Source organism: Chenopodium album, chromosome 4 (genome assembly GCF_948465745.1).
Source record: "Chenopodium album chromosome 4, dcCheAlbu1.1, whole genome shotgun sequence".
NCBI classification, from domain to species: Eukaryota; Viridiplantae; Streptophyta; class Magnoliopsida; order Caryophyllales; family Amaranthaceae; genus Chenopodium; species Chenopodium album.
Genome location: NC_137837.1, coordinates 68836614 through 68861248, shown reverse-complemented (window position 1 = coordinate 68861248; position 24635 = coordinate 68836614). Strand labels below are relative to the sequence as shown.

Sequence of the window (24635 nt, the reverse complement as noted above, 5' to 3'; positions counted from 1 at the left end):
GTCTGCTCCTACGATAAATAAGCTCTCCTCCATCAAGCATTAACCGGTGTAGGTCAAACATGGTTACATGGCACAAAAATGGTCTGACTTGATTGTTGACATGAATCTGGCTACTCTGGCACGATATAAAAGACACATTGTTAGGTCATGGCCTCATAGAGTCATAGGTCATACATAGACATCAATTTTAAATTGGGCATGAATTTAGCACTAATATGTGGCACTCGATGTTATTGACATTTTAAAAATACAATGGTCTTATTGACCTTTAAAAAAACACAAATGAAATTTGTGAGTGTAGCCTTTAAGAAAGGTGACTATTAGCGTCCGGCTTATTTAAAGAATTAAAAGTAGCATACTAACATTTAGTGTTTAGAGAGTCATAAGGCCGAGTAATGAGAATCGATCTCAAGATTACTTGGAACCAAAAAGAGAGCTAATCACTTGAGCTATTCCTCACTCTTGGCAACACATGGCTCATAAACATGGGCATCGTGTGCCATGTCGGGTCGTGCCTGGGTGGGCTCGTGCCAGGCTGTGCCGTGCCATGCCAAATTTTGGCAAACCCCAGCTTACGTGTCTGGCCGTCGTGCCGTGCCAGGCAACGGGTCAACCCGTATTTTCTTAAAAAAAAATATATATGTATATAAAAAAAAAAATTGATATATATGTTTTTTTAACAACTTAAGTTTATATAAATAATGTAATTAATTTATGTTTATGTTAATGTTAATATATATTTTTTTTAAAACAACTTTAATTTGATTAAGTTTACATAAATAAACTTATTTATTTATTAATTAAATAAGTTTATATAAATGAAGGTGAGCATGGGCCGTGCCACGTGCTGGGCTGGTGGGCCGTGCCGACCCACGGGCCGACGACCGTGTCGCCAGTCGTGCTCGTGTCGGATTTCAATTTTTTGTTCACAGTACAGCACGGCCCACGGCCCACAAGTGGGCCGCCATGCCGTGCCGGTGGCCGTGCCAGGTCCGTGCCGCCCACGTGCCTGCACGGCCCATGCCCACCTTTAATGGCTCATATGTCTATCTTTTTGGTTTTTTTTTTTAGCAAGGAGAAGAGACTTATCGGGCCAGAACCTCTTACAGATCCTCTTGCCCTAGGTTAGTGGGCTAAACACTTTGGGAGTGGAGGGGGAGGGTAAGGGAATCCCCACTTTTAAAGTGTCTCTATTGTGATTTGATCCCAAAACATCTTATTGGTTGTGAGATACAAATCTTCCCACTAGACTAAGATTTGCTTTTGGTCTAATATTCGCGGATCAAACAAGGAGGAGGATAAGAGATCCCCACTCTCAAAGTGCCTCTAGTATTGATTGAATCTCAATCGCAAAGTTAAAAGGTACAATGTATCCTCGTAGATGAAGCTTAGCTTGGTGGCTCGTATGTTTAATTAGGAATGCTTTTTAAATTTAATATACTAGTATATACTACGTATTACTTTGTACAAAACATAGTAGAAGTGTATTTAAGCTTTTGAATTATACACGCATCACTTGTTAAGTAAGTCGGGGGTCATTTGTTGACAATGGCACCAAGCAACAGAGGTAAGGATTGTATCTCACAATCATGACTCATGAGATTAGATCAATACCCACTAGGGCAATTGTTAAAATTTCAATACAGTAATTACTTTAATACAAAATTCTATGTATGGGTGAACATTTCTCTACCTTTATTTTGTTGTTACAACTTCGATATAGATTATCCCTTTAATTCTATTCCATATATAATTGACTATGGTCGAGGGTCATACTTTACTCTTATCAGTCTCTCGCCTTTATACGGACTTATTTACACTTGCTAATTACTTAACCAATTTTCTCCTTTAATAAATTTCATCCAATCAAAACTTAATTAATGTACTCCATACTAATCAAGCCGCTTCAATCAATGGGACAATTTCAAAGGGACATAAATTATATTTTGTTTCGATACAAAGAAAGAGATACAAGTAAATTGGTGAAAGGGGCATTATGACAGAGAGAATCTTGGAAGATGAGGAAGGTGGATGGTGTAAATGTAAGGGTAAGGGTTAGCCCTTGAACATTGTCATAGCCAACTCATTCCTTTGTTTATAATCAACTAAATTACTAAATAAGTCGAGCATCTTTTAAAACCATGCATGCAATTAAAATTTAAACTAATGGCAAACGATATATGAATTAGCTAGTTTCAGACAGATACCTTGTTTCTAACACTCTTTCTTGTCAGTGGCTAGTTACATGCAGGAAACCATTTAAAGTAAGGCTGCGTTGTAACTTGTACTCCGTAAACAATTAAGTTTTTATTTAAAAAATCATTGAAGTAATTAGGAATTAATTTAACAAATCGTAAGACCCTTTGGGTTGATTTCGCGGTTATTAAGAAACTTAAATAAAAAGAAATAAAAACATATTAGAAAGATAAATTTACATGGAATTTGTAAAAAAAAAAAAGTAGAGAGATAAAGTATTAAAAATGCATGAAAAAACAAAACTTTATATGGAGAAGCTAATTTTGCATAAATATTGTTGTAAATTGGTGGATATTTTAATACGGAGTACAAACTAGATTAGTCCCGTGCGATGCACGGATTTCTTTGAAATATAGAGTGTATATTTTATGTATTCTTGCGTATCAAAAAAAAAAATTATTGAGACATAACCATTAGTTGTAAATGCTAATTTTATAAAATTAATTTTGAAGAAGAACAAACCGAATATGAAAATTTAAGCATATAGTATACATAGAAGTTAGATTTTTAATATACGATTTTAATTAAGTAAATAAAAAATGATTTTAAACTTGTAATATATATAAAGAAAAATAGAAAAAAAATATATGCATCAAATCAAAGTATTTTGTTCGATGAAGTATACGGGAAAGATGTATAGATAAATTAAAGAGTATAGATAAATTGAGAGGAGGAAAAATTAAATTTGAAATTTGAAACCAAATATAATGGCGTCAGATTTTATTTAGGCGGGAAAATTTTTCTTATAAAGCTGTCACGTGGACATAGATATAGATAGATTGATCGATCATTTTGGGACTAAAATTAGGCCAAAAGGGTCGAAATTTTAGGGACTGAGGGAGTACAATTTTGGTTAATCATGTAATTATTGTAAAAGGGAATATGACATAATTTAAAAATCAAACAAAAGGAGTAATAATTCAATGCATATTATCAAGGACCAAAAAAAATAATAAAAAAAAAATTAAAAAATCGAACAACCAAGCAATTAACCAAAACTTAAAATGATACTCGTATTCATTTGACGAATAGTCTTGCAAAGTACTCATATTAGAATATTAGATTTAGTAGTATAAATAATGTTAAAGAAAACATCGCCAAAATTAATTTTGTTAAGAAGTATCACGTTAATAGCACAAAATTATTTTAGTTTTATCAACATAAGAGATATTATTTGGCTTTGGCTATAACTAAGCCTATTTATTTCCTCAAAAAAAAAAAAAAAAAAAAAAAAACTAAGCCTATTTACATTAATTAATCTATATTATAAAATCCTTGTAATATACCTTGCTAACATGCGTTATCTTTGTTTTTTTTATTTTTTATTTTTTATTTTTTTGACGGGATGCGTTATCTTTGCTTGTAATTCCTAACAATGCTTGAAAAAGTTTCGTGACGTCTTAGCTTTAACGTGTTCACACAATTGTTTGGGTACTCATCAAAGGATAACTTTTGTTTTAGATAGGAAAATAAAGACAACATTCAGGTAACATATGTATTCATACATATAGAGTTAGGGGTGTCAATTCGGTTAAACAGTTCGGATTTGGGTTGGGTTTATCAGTTTCGGGTTATAACGGGTCGGTTTATAACGGATTGAAATAATAAGCGGGTCGGTTTGGGTCGGTTTTGAAAATTATCGGGTCAGTTCGGTTTGGTTTTGTTAATTGCAGTTTCTATTCGGATCGGGTCCTTATCGGGTCGGGTTCTAGTCGGTTCGGTTCATAATCAATTTGGGTTGAACTGGGTCGGTTTGAAAACGGGTTTAGCCCATTTAATGTGGGTTTCGGTTAAAAAAAGTTCGGGTCTTAATCAGGACGGGTCGTAATTGGTTCGGGTCATAATCAGTTTGGGTTTAACTGGGTCGGTTCGAAAATGGGTTTCGGTTCAAAATAGATCGGGTGAAATCGGGTCCAACCATTATTGTTTCGGTTATAATCGGTTTAGATTGAACTTGGTTGGTTTGAAAACGAGTTTACCCAATTTGAAACGGGTTTCTAATCAAAATCATATCGGGTTAAAATTGAGTCGGTGATTATCGAGTCGAATTAGTCAGATAATGGGTAGGAACGAGTCATGTTATAATCAAGTCAAGTCATAAATAAGTTGGGTTTATCGAGTAGTGGGTTGAAACAGATTAGATCATAAACATATTGGGTAACAGGTTGTAAATGACTCAATCATAACGGGTTACGGGTTTTAAACGATTTGGTCATAACGGGCTACGGGTCGTAAACGGTTCGGTCACAACGGGTTACGGATTATAACCGGTTCGGTCACAACGGGTTACGGGTTGGAACGATTTAGGTTTATCGGATTTTTATCGGGTTTTAACGGTTTTCGGTTTAAAACGGGTCGGGTTACTATCGGGTTTAAACGTCATCGGTTTGGGTTGCTTTCAGTTTCGGGTTGTAACGGTTTGGCTTGATAACGGGTCGGGTTAGTAACGGTTTGCAAAAATTCGGTTTAGTTCAGTTTCGGTTTGGAAAAAATTGGGTCGGGTCAGTTTTCGGTTTCCAAAAAACGGGTTTTAAACAGTTCAGTTCCTTTTCGGATCGGTTCAAAACAGTCGGGTTTAACGGTTCGGGTCAGTAACTGACAGCTCTATATAGAGTATATAACTAAGGACATTGGACATATGTAACGCAATTGGCAACTTTTGATTTCAAGAATACTGTTTAAAATTATACTAGTAGATTAAATTCTGTTTATATTATCTCTGTCTACAGCTATAAAATGATAATGAATCGATCTTTTAACAAAGAATAATTATATGTTGTGGAGTATAAGTGGAGATACATATGTTATAAATAAATACTATGACATATCTATAAAGGCAATTTAGCATAATAGATAAACAAGTTCAGATTGACGAAATGCGAATTTTGATATCCTCTACTGGCTAGATAATGATATTTCTACTGGTTGAATTATATCCTCTATTCGCTATATGATATCATGCATGGCTAGATGATATTCTATATTGGATATATGATATCGTTTATAATTGTGTCTATGATATCCTTTATTGGCTAGATAATATCCTCTATTGTTTATATGATATCATTTATGATTGTGTCTATATCCTTCATTGGCTGGATGATATCATATATTGGCTAGATATATGATACTCCGTATAATAGTTGGATGATATTCTCTATTGTCTATATGATCCATGTATATTACTCCCTCCGTTTCTTTTTATATGCGTCACTTTTCTTTTATGGGTGTTTTTTTTTATATGCATGACTTCTATATTTAGTAAAGTTATACTATATTTTATTATTTCTCTCTCTTGCTTTAAACCCCACTCAAATTATTTTATCATTTCTCTCTCTTCTATGTCCCCACTTAAATAATAAAATATTTTCTTACATACTTTTTCTTTCATGGTCTCTATGGTCCCTATCATACTTTTATTGTAATAATTTATTCACCCATTCACAATATTATATTTATCTCCTAAACTATGTGCATTCCCAAATGATGCATATAAAAAACAAACGGAGGGAGTATTTTCATCCGTGGCTCTATACGAAAAAATTTCGATCATTATTTTAACAAAGAATAATTATATGTGGAGCATAAGTGGAGATGACATATGCTCTAAAGTAACAGATGAATGCTTCTTTATGTCTAATCAATATTTTAGCTCGCTTGTCCAACCGGCCACATGTGCGTTAAGAACTTCATTACTTGTTTGGTTAGGCCTCTGTTTATAGTCAATGCTTGGATTATTTATGCTTTTAATTATGTCACATGTCTTATAGTCTTTAAGACCAAATAAGACTGAAGAAAACAATTATAGCAGCCATGGATGAATTAATGAATTGCTATATGTCCCTTGCGATTCCCGAGTTGTTTATTTAATTTTAAGATAAATTTTTAATCTATATATCAAATTTTAAAATATATTATTGATACAAAATTATTGGGGAATTGATGTGTTTTTGTGACGATTGTTAAGTAGGCATGTAATGACTAATATAATGTTGTTTGATTTAATACATTTAAAAAAATAAAAAAAAAATAGCAAAAAATAAATTAAATGTTTAAAGTCCGCTGGGTTGACCAAAACCCAAAACTTTGGGTAAGGGTTGAACATTTCTTGACTCGTAACCTAAAGTGACCCAATGCGAGTTGACTCAAGATCCGACCCTAATTGACAGGTCTACATAGTAATAAAATCTAATATATATATATATATATATATATATCATATCATATCATATAACTAATATATAAAGCTAAACTTTTAGCCAGGTCACGAGGTAGCGACAATTGGCGTTCTAACTTTTCGCCAAGTGTCGTGCCACGTTGGATAGATTTAAATAGACTTCACAAGATTAAAAAAAAAAAGTTAGTTTAGAAATCTATTTGGATATAACTTTAGGATAAAATTGTTGGTTTAGAATTTTATTTTCGATAAAATACCAATCTTTCAAATGTTGAATTATAATTCTATTCAAAAAAAATTATTAGATTATAATTCTACAAAATTATCATATAAATATATCTTTTATATCATAATATATTTTGGAGCTAAGGGAGTAGTTCAAAGTGTAAAAGTCTATAATCTAATAGAATTTTATTACTATGTAGACCTGTCAATTAGGGTCAGGTCATGAGTCATCTCAGATTGGGTCATTTCAAGTTACGAGTGAAGAAATGTTCAACCCTTGCCCAAAGTTTTGGATTCGTGTCAACCCAACGGGTTTTAAACATTTATTTAATTTAATTTATTTTTGCTATTTTTTTTATTTTCTAATGTAATTAAATCGAATATTTCCACCAACATTATTATTAGTCATTATATGCCTATTAGATAACAAATCGTCACAAAAGCACGTCAATTACTAACTAATTTTGTATCAATGATCATTTTTAAAATTAGACATCTTTAAATTCAATAACAAAAAACTCGGGCATCGCACGGGCACAAAACTATCTATTTGGATATAACTTTCGGATAAAATTGTTGGTTTAGAATTTTATTTTCAATAAAATACCAATCTTTCAAATGTAGAAATTGAATTATAATTCTATTCAAAAAAATTATTAGATTATAATTCTACAAAATTATCATATAAATATATCTTTTATATCATAATATATTTTGGAGCTAAGGGAGTAGTTCAAAGTGTAAAAGTCTATAATCTAATAGAATTTTATTACTATGCAGACCTGTCAATTAGGGTCAGGTCATAAGTCATCTCAGATTGGGTCACTTCAAGTTACGAATGAAGAAATATTCAACCCTTGCCCAAAGTTTTTGATTCGTGTCAACCCAACGGGTTTTAAACATTTATTTAATTTAATTTATTTTTGTTATTTTTTTTATTTTTTTAATGTAATTAAATCGAATATTTCCACCAACATTATTATTAGTCATTATATGCCTATTAGATAACAAATCGTCACAAAAGCACGTCAATTACTAACTAATTTTGTATCAATGACCATTTTTAAAATTAGACATCTTTAAATTCAATAAAAAAAAACCCGGGCATCGCACGGGTACAAAACTAGTATATATATAAAGGGGAGTTTTTCCTTGAGTTTTTAGATAGCCACGTAAGATTTAATTTTCTTAATGCGCCATGTAGGATTATAAATCTAAGTTGTAGCCAATTAAATAAGAGATTATTAATTTCTTTTACAATTAAATAATTCAAATGTCACGTAAGAAAAATTGACGAATTAGATTTTAAAGTTTAAATTAATTAAATACAAAATATTATCTTTTGAGATTAGGAATTTTATCTAATATTTTAAAGCTAATATAATAACAATTTTAATCACATAAATATGAAAAATATTTTTTAAAAAAAGACTAAAAAAACGGGCTTCATCTAGTTACTAACTAATTTTGTATCAATGATTTTTTTTTTAAAATTAGACATATAAATTAAAAATTTATCTTAAAATTCAATAAAAAAAAAAAAAAAAAAACTCGGGCATCGCCCGGGCACAAAACTAGTATATGTATAAATGGGAGTTTTTCCCCGAGTTTTTAGAGAGCCATGTAGGATTTAAGTTTCTCAGCGCGCCAGGTAGGATAATAAACGGTAGCCAATTCAATACGAGATTATTAATTTATTTTAGAATTAAATAATTTAAATGGCACGTAAGCAAAGTTGACGAATTAGATTTCCTAGTTTAAATTAATTAAATATAAAATATTATCTTTTGATATTAGGAATTTTATCTATATATATTGTAAATTTTGATAAATAAAAAAGAATATCTTTTGATAAATAAATTTTTAAACGAGTCGGGCTTGCCCACGGGCTAACGATCCTTAAATTTTTGTTTTATTTTTTATAACACTAATTAATCGTTTTTGTTATTTACTTGTGCTAAAATTATTTTGGTAGAGTTGTCTTAATAGCTTTTGTTCACAAATGATAATAGAAAAAAAAAAGGTTGAAATTATGACATATGTTATAAATATATGAAAGAAAAAACTTATTTAATGAGTGTTAATGGTAAAATATAAAATTTAAATAAATAATTATAACTAATAAAAGCTTATAGTTCAATATAGTCTCTTTGTATTTATTTTCTAAAATACACAAAGTATGTCATAAACTCATAATTAACTAACTACATATAATTATTAAAATATTATTATTATTATTATTATTATTATTATTATTATTATTATTATTATTATTATTATTATTATTATTATTATTATTATTATTATTATTATTATTATTATTATTATTATTTCTCAAAAACAGACAAAGTCATACAACCTATAAAAATTAGTGGCGCCGAGATACAATCTAGGCCCCCCACTCCTCTAGCTATAACAAATCTGTAATGAAAATACTAATGGTTAAAATATGTATTAGCAAATGTGAAGAGAAAATAATTAACAAAAGTAAAAATAAAAAGCAAATTATTTTAAAACTTCAATATATTGTAGGAAAGTCAAAATTTAAATAGCTAAAAATCTAAGTCCGGTTCAATTTACCTTATCTTTACTTATTTAGGAAATTAAATAAGTTTATATAAGAGTTAATAAGTTCTGAAAAATAAGTGTAGACACGAATAGATTTTGGTAAGTTTAAATGAATTCAAATAAAATAAGATAAGTCTATATAAGTAAAAGATATGTTGAATTATTTACACTATTAAAAAAAGACCAAATATTATTTTGGTGGCTAAAATAAAGACGAAGAAACATCACTACATTATGATCAACCACATATAAGTTAATAGCACATCACATTATGATCAACCACATATAAGTTAATAGCACATCATGTTAAAGGGTATAAGAAGAAGAGTTACCAAGTCAAAAGGGTAAAGTAATTTCAACAAAACTAAGCTAAACACATTACATAATCAAAAGAAGTAAAGATTGTTTCCAAGAACAAATATTGAAGAAAAAGAAAAGAAAATTAATCAAATCGTTGAATAAATACATCATTGTTAAAAACATCAAAATTGGATATTACAAAGTACAATCGAGTTTACATTAATAAATAAATAATAATAAAAAAAACATTAATATATCAACTTAGTGTCATGCTCTTTTCATATTTTCTAATAATTTTTTTTTTAGAGAAAATACTCTTATGACTAAACCTTAAAATATCATGAAAAAGAAATACCAACTCTAAAATATCATGAAAAAGAAGGGTCACACTCTTTAATATTATCGGCCATTTTTGTTCTTTTTTATTTAAAATGGGATTTATTGCAATGATATTTAAAAATTACGGGATAGTTTTACCACATTAACCGCCTAAAAATTCCTTGATCCTCAAGAATAATCCAAACGGTCATTTTTTTTTTAGTTTCCAAAAATAATTAGGCACCAAATTTATTCCGGCAAATAAAAACGGTTATATTATAAAAGAAAGTACCAAACTCTATTTTCCGCAAAAATAAATATTTGGGGGAAAACAACGATAAATAGAAACCCAGACGTTGTTAGCCTTCCCTTTCTTCTTTTCCTCTCTCCTTTTCTGCAAATTTGTTCATCGATCTAGATTTTATTCTCCATCAATTTTCTAATTTGGTAAGCAATTTCTCTAATTAATCATCAATTCTATAATGGGTCGATTTTATTTTCCCCAATTTTTGATCAGAATTTTCCCAATTTGAGTTTTTGATCATCGATTTAGTTGTTCTTCGTCTTTTTTTAATTGATTCTACCCCATTAATGTAATCGATTTTTCTGGGATTTTTGACGAAAAAAATTGGATTTTTATGCTGTTTAAATTAGGGTTTTGATTTAATATCTAGCAAAATTTGGGCCCAACTACCGTAAATTTTACCGTTAATTTTTATTCGGTTTCAAACTAATGAACTTCAGTTTTTCTGGGTATTTTTTGGTTTTAATGTTGTATTGCTCCTAATTTTGTGTGTGTATTTTTTCAGGTAATTAGTCTCCTGATTGCGATTGCCCGCCAAAATTGAAGTCATTAACTTCCATTTTGATTATTGATGTTATTCAAGGTATGAATTGTCCTATTTAATGCATGGACTAGCTATCCATTAATAAATTGTTGAGTTGGTATATATCATGTTTAGGCACTAGTCTGTTAGACTCCTAATTCACTCAAGATGAATACTTAGTTGGCATTGTTCTTTAATGGTTCTGATGTTTTTGTGCAACTCAATTGAGGGTTTCATGGCAGTTAGTGACTTTCCTGTTGAACAGTTTGCTGTCAAAATCAACTAATTTTTAGATTTGGGAACATATAATGCCTTTGGAAGCTTAACCTTTTTCTTCTCTCTTCTCTGCATTTTTTTAAGGTTGAGGGGTGGAGGTGGGGGTGGGGGTGAGGTCAGGGTCGGGGTCGGCTGGGCTGGGCTGGGGGTGAGTTCATCTACAAGTATATTAGAGTTGATGTCTTAGTTTCCTTAATTGAATTAATGAAATTTGGGGGTATGTTGTAGGTTATGCATCTGTGAATTGTGTTGGTCATTTTTTCTAGTTGTAATAATAGAAATATAAATTATTATGTGTGTTGTTTTTATTTATTATCAGCACTAAAAATTTGGAAAAGATCAAAATATAATAACATTTTGTTGTTTTCATTACTATGTTTGATGCACAAGCTTTCTATTGCTGAAGCATTTTGTTTTACGTATTTGTTTGCATTTATTGTTTACGTATTAGTCTAATTTCTTGAGTTGTCTAGCTGATTCTTGAGTTACAAATTTTGAGAGTATTTTTCTCTCTTACAGTTTTAGGAGGTATCATCTTCTTATTTGATGCACAAGCTTTCTATTGTTGAAGCATTTTATTTTAAGCATGTGTTTGATTGTGCTTAAACTACTGTCAGAAGTTGGAATCATGCATAAGCAATCATACCAATTGGTCTAATTTCTCTGTTTATCTAGCTGATTCTTGAGTTACAAATTTTGATAGAATTTTTTCTCTTTTACAGTTATAAGAACATCTTCTCATCTGATAAATATGAACGAAAGAGATTTGTTGTGTAGCAGCCATCGGGCTTTTGATTTAGCAAATGGCCAGCAAGTCCAGAATCAAATTCATCCTGAGCCCTGCATTTTTCTGGGAAGCACATCTAATTTTCCACGGTCACATATAAATCAGGTGTTACCTCCATCTGGAAGTATGAACAGCTTTGATCTCCACCATTTACCAGAGCATGTTGTTGGGAGGCAATCTTTTTATGGGATGACACAGTATAATCAGCTTAACCATCCTGCTACAAATCAGCCTAACTTCTATAATGGACATTTGGAACCTGCATCTGGATCGAGGGTGTTTCCAGTTCCACTAAACCATGGATTTGTTGACCAACTACCATCTTCAAGTAATTATGGAGGCAATGTGGTTCCCTTTAATGATCATGGGAGGATCAATTACTCAGCAGAAAGTGTTAGAGAGTTATGTAAGGGGAAAAATTCCGAAGGAATTCCTGGGAATGTTATGCATTTTGGTGCTTCTGCAGGACCTAGTAGCTCTTCAGCTGCCCCTATGACTAGCAGTCATTATGATTCTGGGTCTGCTTCTACGGAAGCATCACTTTCTTTGCCAGATTACAGAGGCAATGGCTCTTATCCTATGATGGAAGCAGTTTCAGGAGCTAGGCATAGATCTGGTGCTGTTGGGCCTCATATGGATTCTGCTATGTTGCATAACTATAATAATTTTATAGTTCAAGGGAATTATGGAGGCCAATCTTTTCAGCCATCTAGCTGCTCATGGTTGGAGCAACAGTCAATCAGCAATGCTGGGGGTTTACCATGGAGTGGACCTCCCATGTTGCCTTATTATCAAGGTAATGCATTTGTCTCTGATGATTTCTATTTCATCCTGACTCCTACGTGCACACAACTCACAAAGAGGAAAGAGAGAGGGGGGGGGGGTAGAGGGAGAGAGAGGCTGGCACAATGACCCGTGTAACATGCATAAACAAGTGCACATGATTGATGATTTTTTTCAAGTTACACGCTTGAAGTGTGATTTTTTTTTTTTTTTTTTTCCTTCAGGAATTGTTGTATACGCTGATGGCTAATTAATGATTTCCTTTTATGATTTATCCAGGGAACAATATTCATGGAGGTTCCCCTGAGCTAGGAAATGCTTGTCCACCTGGTAACACTGAAAGATCTAGTAACCATGGCTCTGCCAATTTCTTGCATGCGCCACCTGTTATTCAACAACACCACAATCTACATCCAGCGCAGAATATTCAGGGCGTGAGAGGGTATGGTGTTGCCTGTTATCCACCTTTTCTGGCAGTTCCAAGTAGAGTTCCACCAAGTGATGGTATGATTCATGATCTTTCGTATATATCCCAAGAAAGTGCTGAGCCAGCAAATAGGCCAACAGGCATTAGAATATATCGTTCTCATGGAAGAAGCCTTGTGCCTGATGTAGCCTCCAGACGACGTGATCTTCCTCGTTTGAGGACTCTTCCAGTAGATGTATGTCCATTCTTTAAACTTCTAATTTATATCTCTAGCCTATAGGTTAGAATAACATAATCTGATCTGCTTAATTATTGCATATCTATTATGATGCATGACACTTGTTTAAGTTATCTGCTTTTGCTTAGAAAATCATTACTCCTTTATTGTTCTGGGAATGAACAAGTAAAGGAGATTTGATGTTACTTGGGCCATTAGAGTTGCAGGCTTACTGCTGATAATACTAAAATGATGCACAATATAATTTAGACGAGGAACCCCTGTTTTTATAGACTGCTAATATACTGCGTCGTTGCTTACTTGCTTGTAGAGAGTTGCGCTTTTGGATTTCCCAGACCTTTATGAAGTAGACTACGATGTCGAGAGCATTATTGATCATCATAGGGATATGCGTTTGGATATTGATGACATGTCCTATGAGGTGAGTTATGAATCTGATCTTGATTTATGAATCTTATATATAGTGTTAGAAAATAAAACCTTCTCTTGCAGATCAATTACTGAGTGCAATCTGACATGTACATTATTCTTACATCTTTACATGTACCCTGGTAATGGTGATATGATATGATATTTGCTTTCTTTATTGCAGGAGCTTCTTGCTTTGAGTGAACGTATTGGGACAGTAAATACTGGGTTGACAGAGAAAGACATTAGATGCAATCTGAAAACTAGAAGATATAAGTCTACTGCAGCTACTATCAATTTAGAGGAGTTGCCATGCAGTGATCAAAAGAACGACTCATGCATCATATGCCAGGTAAAAATTACTACTGTATAATGTTTTGTTTTATGGTTCTGTTCTGGGTGCAAAAGTAAGCTTGGTGCACTTTTTAATTGAAACCTTAGCCTGTTAAATGAAAAAAAGCTCTGTAGACATTATGATGATGGTCGTTGTTGGCATTGCAGGATGAATACGAAGACAATCAGAAGCTGGGAACCCTAGAGTGTGGACATGAATACCATGTAGATTGTTTGAAGAAGTGGCTGCTCTTGAAGAACGTGTGCCCGATTTGTAAATCGGCTGCCTTGGTTGTGGATCGCTCTTGATGGACTGAAAAAGCTTCCCTGCCTATCAACTGCTTTAACTATGTAGAACTTTTATCGTACTCGTACATATTATACTTTTGGAGATGAACTTGTATAAAAACCATTTATTCAGGGCACTTCTTTGTTATAAGAGGTGTGGCCATCGCCGCCAACTTATATGCAGTGGTCCTTTCCTCCAGAATGTCACGGAACTGTACAGACCTTTGTAAACTTTGGTCCTGTAGTTGGGTCCTGTTAATCTAGTATTTTTGTGAATAATCGAGCATTAACTTTGTTCTTATCATGTTTTGTTAATCTAGTGCTTTTTAAGTTGGTATCGCTTTATAGCTTAGTGCTGGTTTGGTTGCAAATGGGAATTTACTATTCATGTGAAGTCAAGGAGTTTACACTTAGAAACTGTATTTCCTATGAATTAAAAAGTAATTAGTTAATTACTCAAGTATAATTTTTATTTTTACAAAATTTCAAGTTAATTAGTACACCAAATTAACGCAGATCTCGCTTATAGCCAAGCTTAAATTCAAAATCAAAGACATAATTAGCTAAACAAACATCCAATTTTTACCTTGAATCAACACTTATCATTAATTTCAAAGCTAATTCACAAATAAAATCAACAAAAATAACAAATTTGATTAAGTATTGAAACAAAAATCAAATACAAAAGAATAAAAAAAAATAAAATAGAAAGGCCGATAACAGAAACATGATAAATCGCATAAATTTTCAATGTATTGATGAGATAGAATTTATTATACTAGTAAATGAAATTTGAAAAGGAGGAGAGAATAGAAATCAAGAACGAGAACGAACACGAGGAACTCAGAGTAAAGATGAGGAAGAAAGGAGGAATGTGTAATTAGCTAAGGATAAAAAACGTCCAAAACAATATTTTGACTCATTTAATTTGACATGTCGTACTCGTATTGAGCTAAAATAACAACACAGTTCATGAAACATTATTAAGGTAAAATAATAAAATTAGATACGAATATAAATATAGAAATTAAAGTATAAATATAAATATATAATTAATCACAACACATCACTAATGTGAACTTTTACCCTTCACACCGCCATCCAACACCATATTTTTCTCAATTCCCAAAGCACTCATGTCATTCTCAATCACCCTCTTCCAAGTTTTCTTAGGTTTTCTCCTACCTCTCGCAATCCCAACACTTTGCAAATCTTCAAGTCTCCTTACCGGAGCATCACTTGGTCTCCTCCTTATATGACCAAATCATCTTAAGTGATTTTCCCTCAACTAGTACTTAATCGATATAACCTCTACTTTCTTCCTCATTATCTCATTCCTCAACCGTTTCTTTCTTGTATGGTCATACATCTATCGCAATATATGTATTTCTGCCACATTCATCTTATGCACGCGACATGCTAATAATGCTTTATGGCCCAACATTCAGTATCGTATAACAAAACAGGCCTTATTGCAGTTCTGTAGAAGTTCCCCTTTAATTTATGAGGTACACTAGAATCACATAAAAATTTCGTCTCGCATTCTTCCACTTCAACCAACCCACTTTGATCCTATGAGCTACATCTTCACCCAATTCTCCATCCTTTGAATAATGGATCCCAGATATCTTCCCATCCAAGGTGATCACCCCTACCTCATTGTTTCCCTTAACGCTAAACTAACATTCCAAATACTACATCTTACTTCTACTCACGTTTAAGCCGCGGGACTCCAAAGTCTATCTTCACAATTCCAACTTACTTTCTACACCTTCTTTCGTCTCATCAATCAACACAATATCGTCAGCAAACATCATGCACACACCATGGTATATGATCTTAAATTGAACTCGTCAATTTGTCCATGACTATAGAAAAAAGAAAAAGACTAAGTGTAGAACCTTGATGGACTCCAATTGTAATTGAGAACTCTTTAGTCTTCTCAGTAGTAGTCCGCCCATTTGTCCTGCTAGCTCCCTCATACATGTCCCTAATGATGTCAATATATTTCCGCAAAACGCCTTTCCTTGTTAAAGTCTGCCAAAGAATTTCCCTTGGTTCCTTATCATAAGCCTTCTCCAAATCAATAAAAGCCATATGTAAATCCTTCTTATCCCGATATATCTCCATTAGATGTTTCATAATAAGGATTTATTGCCTCCACATTCGATCTTCCAAGCATAAATCCAAATTTGTTTTCTGAGATCTTCACACTTCTTCTTAACCTTTGCTCTATCACTCGCTCCCAAAGTTTCATAGTATGACTCACTCATTAGTTTGATACCTCGATAGTTAGAAAAATCTTAAACATCACCTTTGTTCTTATACAAAAGTATTAAAGCAATTCTCCTCCACTCCGGCCAAAGGCATCTTACTATTGCATCCTCAAATCTTGTTGAAAAAAGTTGTCAACCATTCAATTTCTCTTTTTCCCAAACATCTCCAAACCTCAATAAGAATGTCATCAGACCCAACCGCTTTCTTCAATCCCGTCTTTTTTAATGTCATTTTGACTTCTCCCTTTTGAATCATTCACATAAACTCCCGATTAACCGTATCATGAGGGACATTTGTATCTCCAATATCTTGAGTTCGATCTCCATTGAATAGATTATCAAAGTAAGACCTCCATCTTTCCTTTAATTATCTCCTTGTCTCCAACAAGAACTCTTTGGCCATGCTAATATCCTTCACACACTTGACCTTTCAAATATCACGCGTCTTCTGATCTCTAATACGAGCAACCTAAAAACTACATATTAACTGTTACTAATACATGCATATCCAATGTTGACGTCAATATTGTCCACCTAACAAATTCATAATAATTAAAAATAAAATCGCCTAATCTAAATTTATATCATCATTTTTTTTTTTGCGATCATGCTTTATATATTTAAGGAAAAATTGATTTGAATAATCTAACCTATGGCCATTTAAATCTATTAATCTAACCTTCATACCTTTCAAATCTATCCACCTTTTTAAATAAAAAAAATTTATCCTAAAAAATCTATCAAAAAAATCGTACATGTCAAAATAATCCTTATATGTCTTCTATGTGGCACGACACTTGGTGAAAGGTTGGAATGTCACTCATCGTTGTTTCATGGTTTGGATGAAAGTTTAGCTTTATATATACTAATCACTAGATGAAAGTATGTGCGATACACAATTTTTTAATACACAAATCTAATGACAAGATAATTTTCTTAATTACACCATGTACTATTTTGATAATTATTAATATTTTTATTTAACTTATAATGCAACCTTATTCATTGAAATTTAGTTTGGAGATTAAATTTAAATAAATAAGTAAACTATATACATGATATTTTGTCGGATATTGCACTAAAATTTTTAATATGAAAAAATAATTTTTTTTATATATTTTATATAATTTAAATCCTAAATCAATGTTCCTAATATTTTTACACACATAAAATTAAAATCTCAAATCTCATTTGTTAATTTTGTGTGGGAAATGTAATATTAATGTGAAAAGATATTTTTTATTTGTTTTACAAGAATTTACACTTTTTTTTTTATCTCAACATAGCCGATTTAGAATAATTGGTTACTAAGTTATCCAAGTTGGAATAACTTGTGGTAGTTTTAGAGCATAATTGCTACCAATTGTTCCAAGACATTATTATTTTTCTTATGTAGATTTTAACTTGTTACGAGAATTTTGTAATTGATACTCTTAAACTTCGGGATGCTATTGGAAATTGCATAAGACATGTATCAAGATTCGTTTAAGAGAAAAATCATGCACGGTGCTAATAATGACATTAAGTGATTTCAAAGAGATTTAAATATTTACGTGTGCAACTTATTTGAAACAATGCAAGCGTCTAGGGTAATGGGTTTGGAAAGAAAATCTCTTGAATTCCAACTAAAATAATGTTGTGGTGTTATGGTAAACAAAGAATATCAAACTTCGGATTGGAGAATTTCGCCTCTTCTTCATGATATGATCAAGTACGCAACACCCTTCATCTACTTTACATACACGATGTAATGAAATATTCGATCTTATCTAAATATGATCAAGATTTTTTGCCCGAAATTTGTTAGTTAAGTCATGATAATAGTGTTTGATTGTATGAGGAAGAAGTGTTTGGTAAGGATGTTTCATACTTGTATCTGTACAAACTATCAAAAGCAAATTTGGATGGTAAATAACTTGCAGTCATATGTATTTTGTTTGAATGACATGATAATATTGTGAGGGAAATATTTGATGAGAGTAATGACTATATTTGGCCTAATAAGGTAGTTTGGAAATTGTTAAGAAATTGCCTACAAATGAGGAAGATTTGATGATAATGGATTGTGAAATATATGCATGATTTTATGGATTGTGATTTTATTTTCAAGTTGATTGGAGTTGCGTTGATATTGAAGTTTGCACTACTAAGTTCAAGGATATATATTTACAGTTGAAGCATACGATACCTGTAGGGAATAATTTTAAGCCTTTAAAATCCCACTAGCTTGAATCCCACTGTGATCATACACTAAAGTACGGTGGCGTCCAAAAGGGAAGAAGATAGAGCAAAAGAGTCGCCAACAAGTTTTTAAGGAACTTGTAAACCGTTCACGAGGTGAAGGTTACACCCCTTAACGATCCAAGAGATCGTCAACTCCATAAGGTCATGAACCAAATAAGGGTTCGGGGATGAAGGTACAAATCCAACCTAAAAGAGATTGAATCTGCCCTAATAATAGGCCTCTACTTTATTCTGATCGTATTCATGTGCGCTTTCTGATTAACATGCAATCAATAGGTTAACCCTAAACCTGTTTAATCTATGTTGGTTGAATATTAATGCACAAATAAACTATTATTGGTGATCACTTGAAATATAATCACAATTAACCCTAACAAGATTATTAATTATCTTATTAAGCGTGATTACAAATACCAATTCCCTTTAAACATGCAATAAAGTGTAATCAAGCAATAAATAATGTCAAGCAACATAATAAATAAATTATTAATAATAATTAATAATCATCATAAATAAAATAATCATAATCATGTTCATGTTAATATTAAAGCATAATAATAATAGCAAGATCCTAGGCATGATACTAACAAGATTAATAACAAACCCTAGCATGTCACTAAGCAATAAAAATCAAGTCTTTAACCCTAACATGATACTAACAATCATAAATATTAGGAAGAATATAGGAAGCATCGTAACAATCATATTTAATATTAAAATTACCCTAGACATGATACTAGGAATATCATAATAACAATGTAAATATGATTTCTACACCATAATATCAATAAATCAATTAAAGCACTTACTTTGATGCCTCGTACCTCTTTCTTTCACGTCTAGGGCGAAGACAACTTCGAATATGGCTAGGTGTTTCTAGATCTTGCGAATGCGGAATTTTGTATTTGAAAACCAAAGTTTAGAGGAAAGATGAATGAGGGAGATGAATGAAAGAATGCTAATTAAAACTAATTGTTGAGGAAAACATGTGAATGAGGAGAATTCGTGAATGAATGGATGTAGATGATCAATGATGAATCAAAACGGAGTTTTTAATACGATATTTATAGAGAAAATCAGCCAAAAAAGATAAATTAACAAAACAGAGTCTGACGCTCAGGAAACAGAGCTGGCGCCAACCCTGGCTAGCTGGCGCTAGGCACCAGCACTAGCGCCAGGCGCCAAGGCCCGGGGTTGGACGCCAAGCTTGATTTTAACGCGTTTTCGAAAATCCGATAAGTTTACCGTACTGGAGGATAAAATAATATAATTCCTTCGAAAATGCTATTTGATTTTGATTAAAACTCTGAAAATTCAACAAAGTCAACTTATCAATGCTAATTGAATTAGGAATGAAAAGAACCTTCTAGAAGAATCTAGAAGACTAAAACCATTCCTAATTGCATTAGGAATGATAAATCATATTAGGCCCTCCCCAAGATCATTGGGCCGTACATAAAGCTCAAACCGGGCACAGTTTGGTAAATTGGCCATAATTTCCTCAATATTCATCGGAATTGGGCTTATAATATATTGTTGGAAAGGTCTTTGCAAGCCCCATCCACCTACACTACTATTGGACCCATATCATGGACCAACCAAACTGGATTGGTTGTTTTCTTAAAATAAGTTTTCAAAAACAGAAAGAAAAGAAAAGAAATTAAAACTTTCCGCAATACTAGACCTTTCCACACTTTCGTTTCATTCGATTATGATTCGACGCGAAAGGTACTCATCACTGGGTTTGGTTTTGGGGAGACACAAATGGGTGTCTACAATACCCGTCTTGGAGATTGCAAGAAAAGTTCAATTATCAGAAGGATATGAGATACCGAGAAAATTGGTTATATATGTATTCCGTTCGTAGGTATTTTTGTTAGCCCGTTTTATGCACCTTGTGTTAGTAGGGTTGTTTCAATTTATATGTAATTCAATATTTGAAAGTGCAATTAATTCAATATTAAATTTTATTAAAAATTCCGTAAAAAAACTTTACTAAATTTCATTATTATTAGTGGATAACACCCTCTTACAATAACAAATCTAGCATTTTTATAAGTGTTTTAAATTTAAAAAAAAAAAAACAAATTTTATTTATATTATTAATAAATTAACAATTATGTGAAACTACATATATACTCCCTACACATTATTGACCCATATAATTATATGTATGGATATTTTACTCTTCTTCACAATTAAAGATTAGAAGTTGCCATTAATAATAATCTACACATCTCTAAATACTAATGTAGTGCAATCGTACATATAAAATGTGAAAATTATATATATTTTTTATTTATCATGGATCTCTAGTTCGAAAGAAAAATACTAATATAAGTTTTGGAAAATAAAGTTCATTATTAATAAAGTAGTTTAATTAAATAAACAAAATGATTAGTCTAAGTATAACAAACTAATTTCTTTTGAAAACTTGACCAGTAGATTTATGGTTCATAAAAAAATGAGGTTAGTTCACCAATTTTAACACATATAGAACTCTTCTTAAACTGTATTTTCCATCGATCAACCACACAAGCATTTGAAGGAGAGAGAAATATTTGAAGTTCCTGGTGATGTTTATCCTCGAAAACCCCTTTCCTGTCCCGATCCCAGCCCCTCCTTGTCCCCCGTCTCTTTTCCAGCATTTGGAGGAGAAAGAAATAGTTGAAGTTCCTGGGGTTTGGTTTGGTGGCGGTGGATCCTGGGTTGGCTGGGCTCTGGTTCGGTGCTGATGGTTCCTAGGGTCTGGTTTGGTGCTGTTGGTTTCGGGTTTGGGTGGGGTGGTGGTTTTAGGGTCTGGATTTGGGTGGTGGTGGGGATGGTGGTGGCTAAAGTGGTGGTGGCTAAGGTGGTGGTGTTTTTTTTTATTTATTTATTTTTTCTATTTTTTCTATTTGATTTATTTATTTATATTTTTTTAAATTTAAGACAAATAACGTTGTGATACGTGTAAATAAACTTAATAAATAAAAAATTACCTCTTCAACAGATTAATGGTCACTCGGACCATTTTGAACAGATTAGGTATAAAGGTAGGATTATTTAAAAATAATTCAAAGGTGGGATTATTTTAGGCTAATGCCCCAAAGGTGGGATTATTTCGGGCAATTTTTTTTTTCCGTTAGAAATAGTGTTTGTAATTATTTAATTTTTTTTTATTAATAAATTTCAACTTTGGTTTATGTCAAAATAAAATTTTATGTTCGGGTTTTAAAAAAATTATGTTTTTATAATTTACTTGAGTATTTTGGACAATAATATTGAACTGTTTAATCTAATTGAAATTGTGACTTAAGTTTTATAATGAAGAAGGAAAAAACGTGTGATAACAAGTTTCTTTAGTCAGAAAATGCATCCTCGTCCTCTATCACAACCTCCAAAAATTCCACCTCCTAAATCAATGGGTATGTGATTGATGAGTGACGGTGACCCAGGACCCGTAAAATCCTTAGGCCCTATTCTTTTGAGCTTCTGGGCAGAGCAGGGGTCAGTAGAGCAGAGCAGATTTCATAATAGCAGAGCAGAGCCGAGCCCAGCAGAGTAGATTTCAATATTATTATTAATACTATTATTAATGTTAGAAAAATTCTCTTTGGTAAACTTCAACTTTTTAATTTTCTAAGTGGTGAACAAAGTTTTATAAAATTATCTTTGGTACTCATAAACTTTTATACTTATTACTTATGACATTAATTATTATATTTTATTAAAAACTTAACTATAGTTAGGTTGTTTTTTTTTTTTTTAACAATAATATTTTTTTTTTGAAACAAACAATAATATTTAACTATAGTTAGGTTTTTAATTATTTTTTTAATAATTATACTAAAATTAAAAAAATCAACCACCCCTTCCCCCACCCACTGCTAAGCCTCCCTCTCCCCCTGCCGGCGGCCGGCACCTCTACCAAACCCCCGGCGCCGGCGACGCCTGACTCGAAACCCCTGACCAATCCCGACATCTCCCTAACCACCACCTCTAACCCCCCACTAATTAGCCACCTTAGCCCAACAACCTCCCTACAACACCCACCTAGCCTCCCCGCCACCACCGACGCCTGACCCGAAACCCCTTCGTCGGCAGCCCAAGTCCCTTCCCCCACGTTGTCGCCGCCCACCATAGCAAAAAATCACCACCCTGAAATCCTAAAACCCCAAAATCAAAACCCTAAATATAGATTTTAGGGCTTTTAATTTTGGGGTTCGACGTGGTGTTTCAAAGGGTGGAGATGGTAGGGGGATGGGCGGTTTGGGTTCGCCAGTGCGGGGTTGAGAGTTTGGACACCGGCGGTGGGGAGGGGAGTGGTTTTTGAGGAAGTTGATGGTTCATGTCGGGGAAATGGGTTTGGGTTTTAGGGGAGAGTGGAGGTGTCATAGGTGGAGGAGAGGGAGGAGGTAGGGGTTGCCGGCGCTAGGGGAGGAAGTTCGTCGGCTTCCGGCCTACGGGAGGGAGCTGGGCAGTGGGTTAGGGGAGGTTTTTTTTTTTTATTATTTTTTTTATTTATAATTTCAATATAATTTAAAATATAAAAAACTAACTATAGTTAGGGAAATAACACTTATCAATGGTAATCAATAATTTAGGTTTACCATTGATAATAAAATTTAAGAACGTTTACCACTTAGAAAATGAAAAAGTTGGAGTTCACCAAAGAGAATTTCCCTTAATGTTATGATTATTAATGTTGTTGTTGTTGTTGTTGTTGTTGTTGTTGTTGTTGTTGTTATTACTATTATTAGTATTATTAGTATTATTACTATTATTATTACTATTATTATTACTATTACTATTATTATTATTATTATTATTATTATTATTATTATTATTATTATTATTATTATTATTATTATTATTATTATTATTATTATTATTATTATTATTATTATTAAGAGAATTTCCCTTAATGTTATTATTATTAATGTTAATACTATTATTAGTATTATTAGTATTATTAGTATTACTACTACTACTACTACTACTACTACTACTACTACTACTACTACTACTACTACTACTACTACTACTATGTGTACCATATTTAACATATGTTAATAGTAGAAAGATAAAAGGCAACAGTTACTTATATTAATTTCACAAAAAATTTAAAATAAAATTATTTAATGAGTATTAATGATTTTACTTATAAATTTGTCTTAATAATATATTTTTAACCCTAATAATAATAATAATAATAATAATAATAATAATAATAATAATAATAATAATATACAAAGTGCTACTTGAAAACAACCTCTTTTTTTTTTTAATTCTTAAAATGTATGGAAAGATTTGAAAAATAATTCAACTCAATGAACTAAGTCAACTAACAATCAATACCCACATAAAATGTTTCTACACATTGTGATTCTAATATCAAATTTTTATAAAAGAAAATGTTATTAATTGTTGTTGTTGTTGTTGTTATTATTATTATTATTATTATTATTATTATTATTATTATTATTATTATTATTATTATTATTATTATTATTATTATTTATTTTATTCAAAAAAATTGTTATAATTATTAGAAATTATTAATTAATAATATTATTAAATATTAATTCTTAATAGTTTGAATTATTAAATATTATTATTGATAATAATTATTAATAATTATTATTATGATTAATAAATATTAATTATTATAATTATTCAAAATAATAAATTATTATCATCATACAATATTAATTATTATTATTGAATATTAATTATTATTGTTGTTATGATTAATTATTATTTGAAAATTAAGCAGAAGAGCCGAGCACAACAGAGCAGAGTAGAGTAGATTTGATTTAAACAGAGCAAAGCAGAGCAGAGCAGAGCAGCTCTAAAGAATGGGGCCTAATCCGCTAATAAGGAGGGGAAGAGGTGATGAAATGGTTTCATATTTGGGTGATG

At 31.8% G+C, this 24635-nt stretch overlaps 1 protein-coding gene across 1 annotated transcript; it reads left to right on the top strand.

The window, feature by feature from the left end:
* Positions 1–10146: 10146 nt before the first annotated feature.
* On the top strand, positions 10147–14512 carry LOC145627147 (putative E3 ubiquitin-protein ligase ZFP1). Its single transcript, XM_081679537.1, has 7 exons — positions 10147–10291; positions 10654–10731; positions 11670–12530; positions 12797–13179; positions 13493–13603; positions 13775–13942; positions 14092–14512. Exons 3-7 carry the CDS (start codon positions 11699–11701, stop codon positions 14230–14232), a joined length of 1635 nt encoding a protein of 544 aa, XP_081535663.1. The 5' UTR covers positions 10147–10291; positions 10654–10731; positions 11670–11698; the 3' UTR covers positions 14233–14512.
* Positions 14513–24635: the final 10123 nt, after the last annotated feature.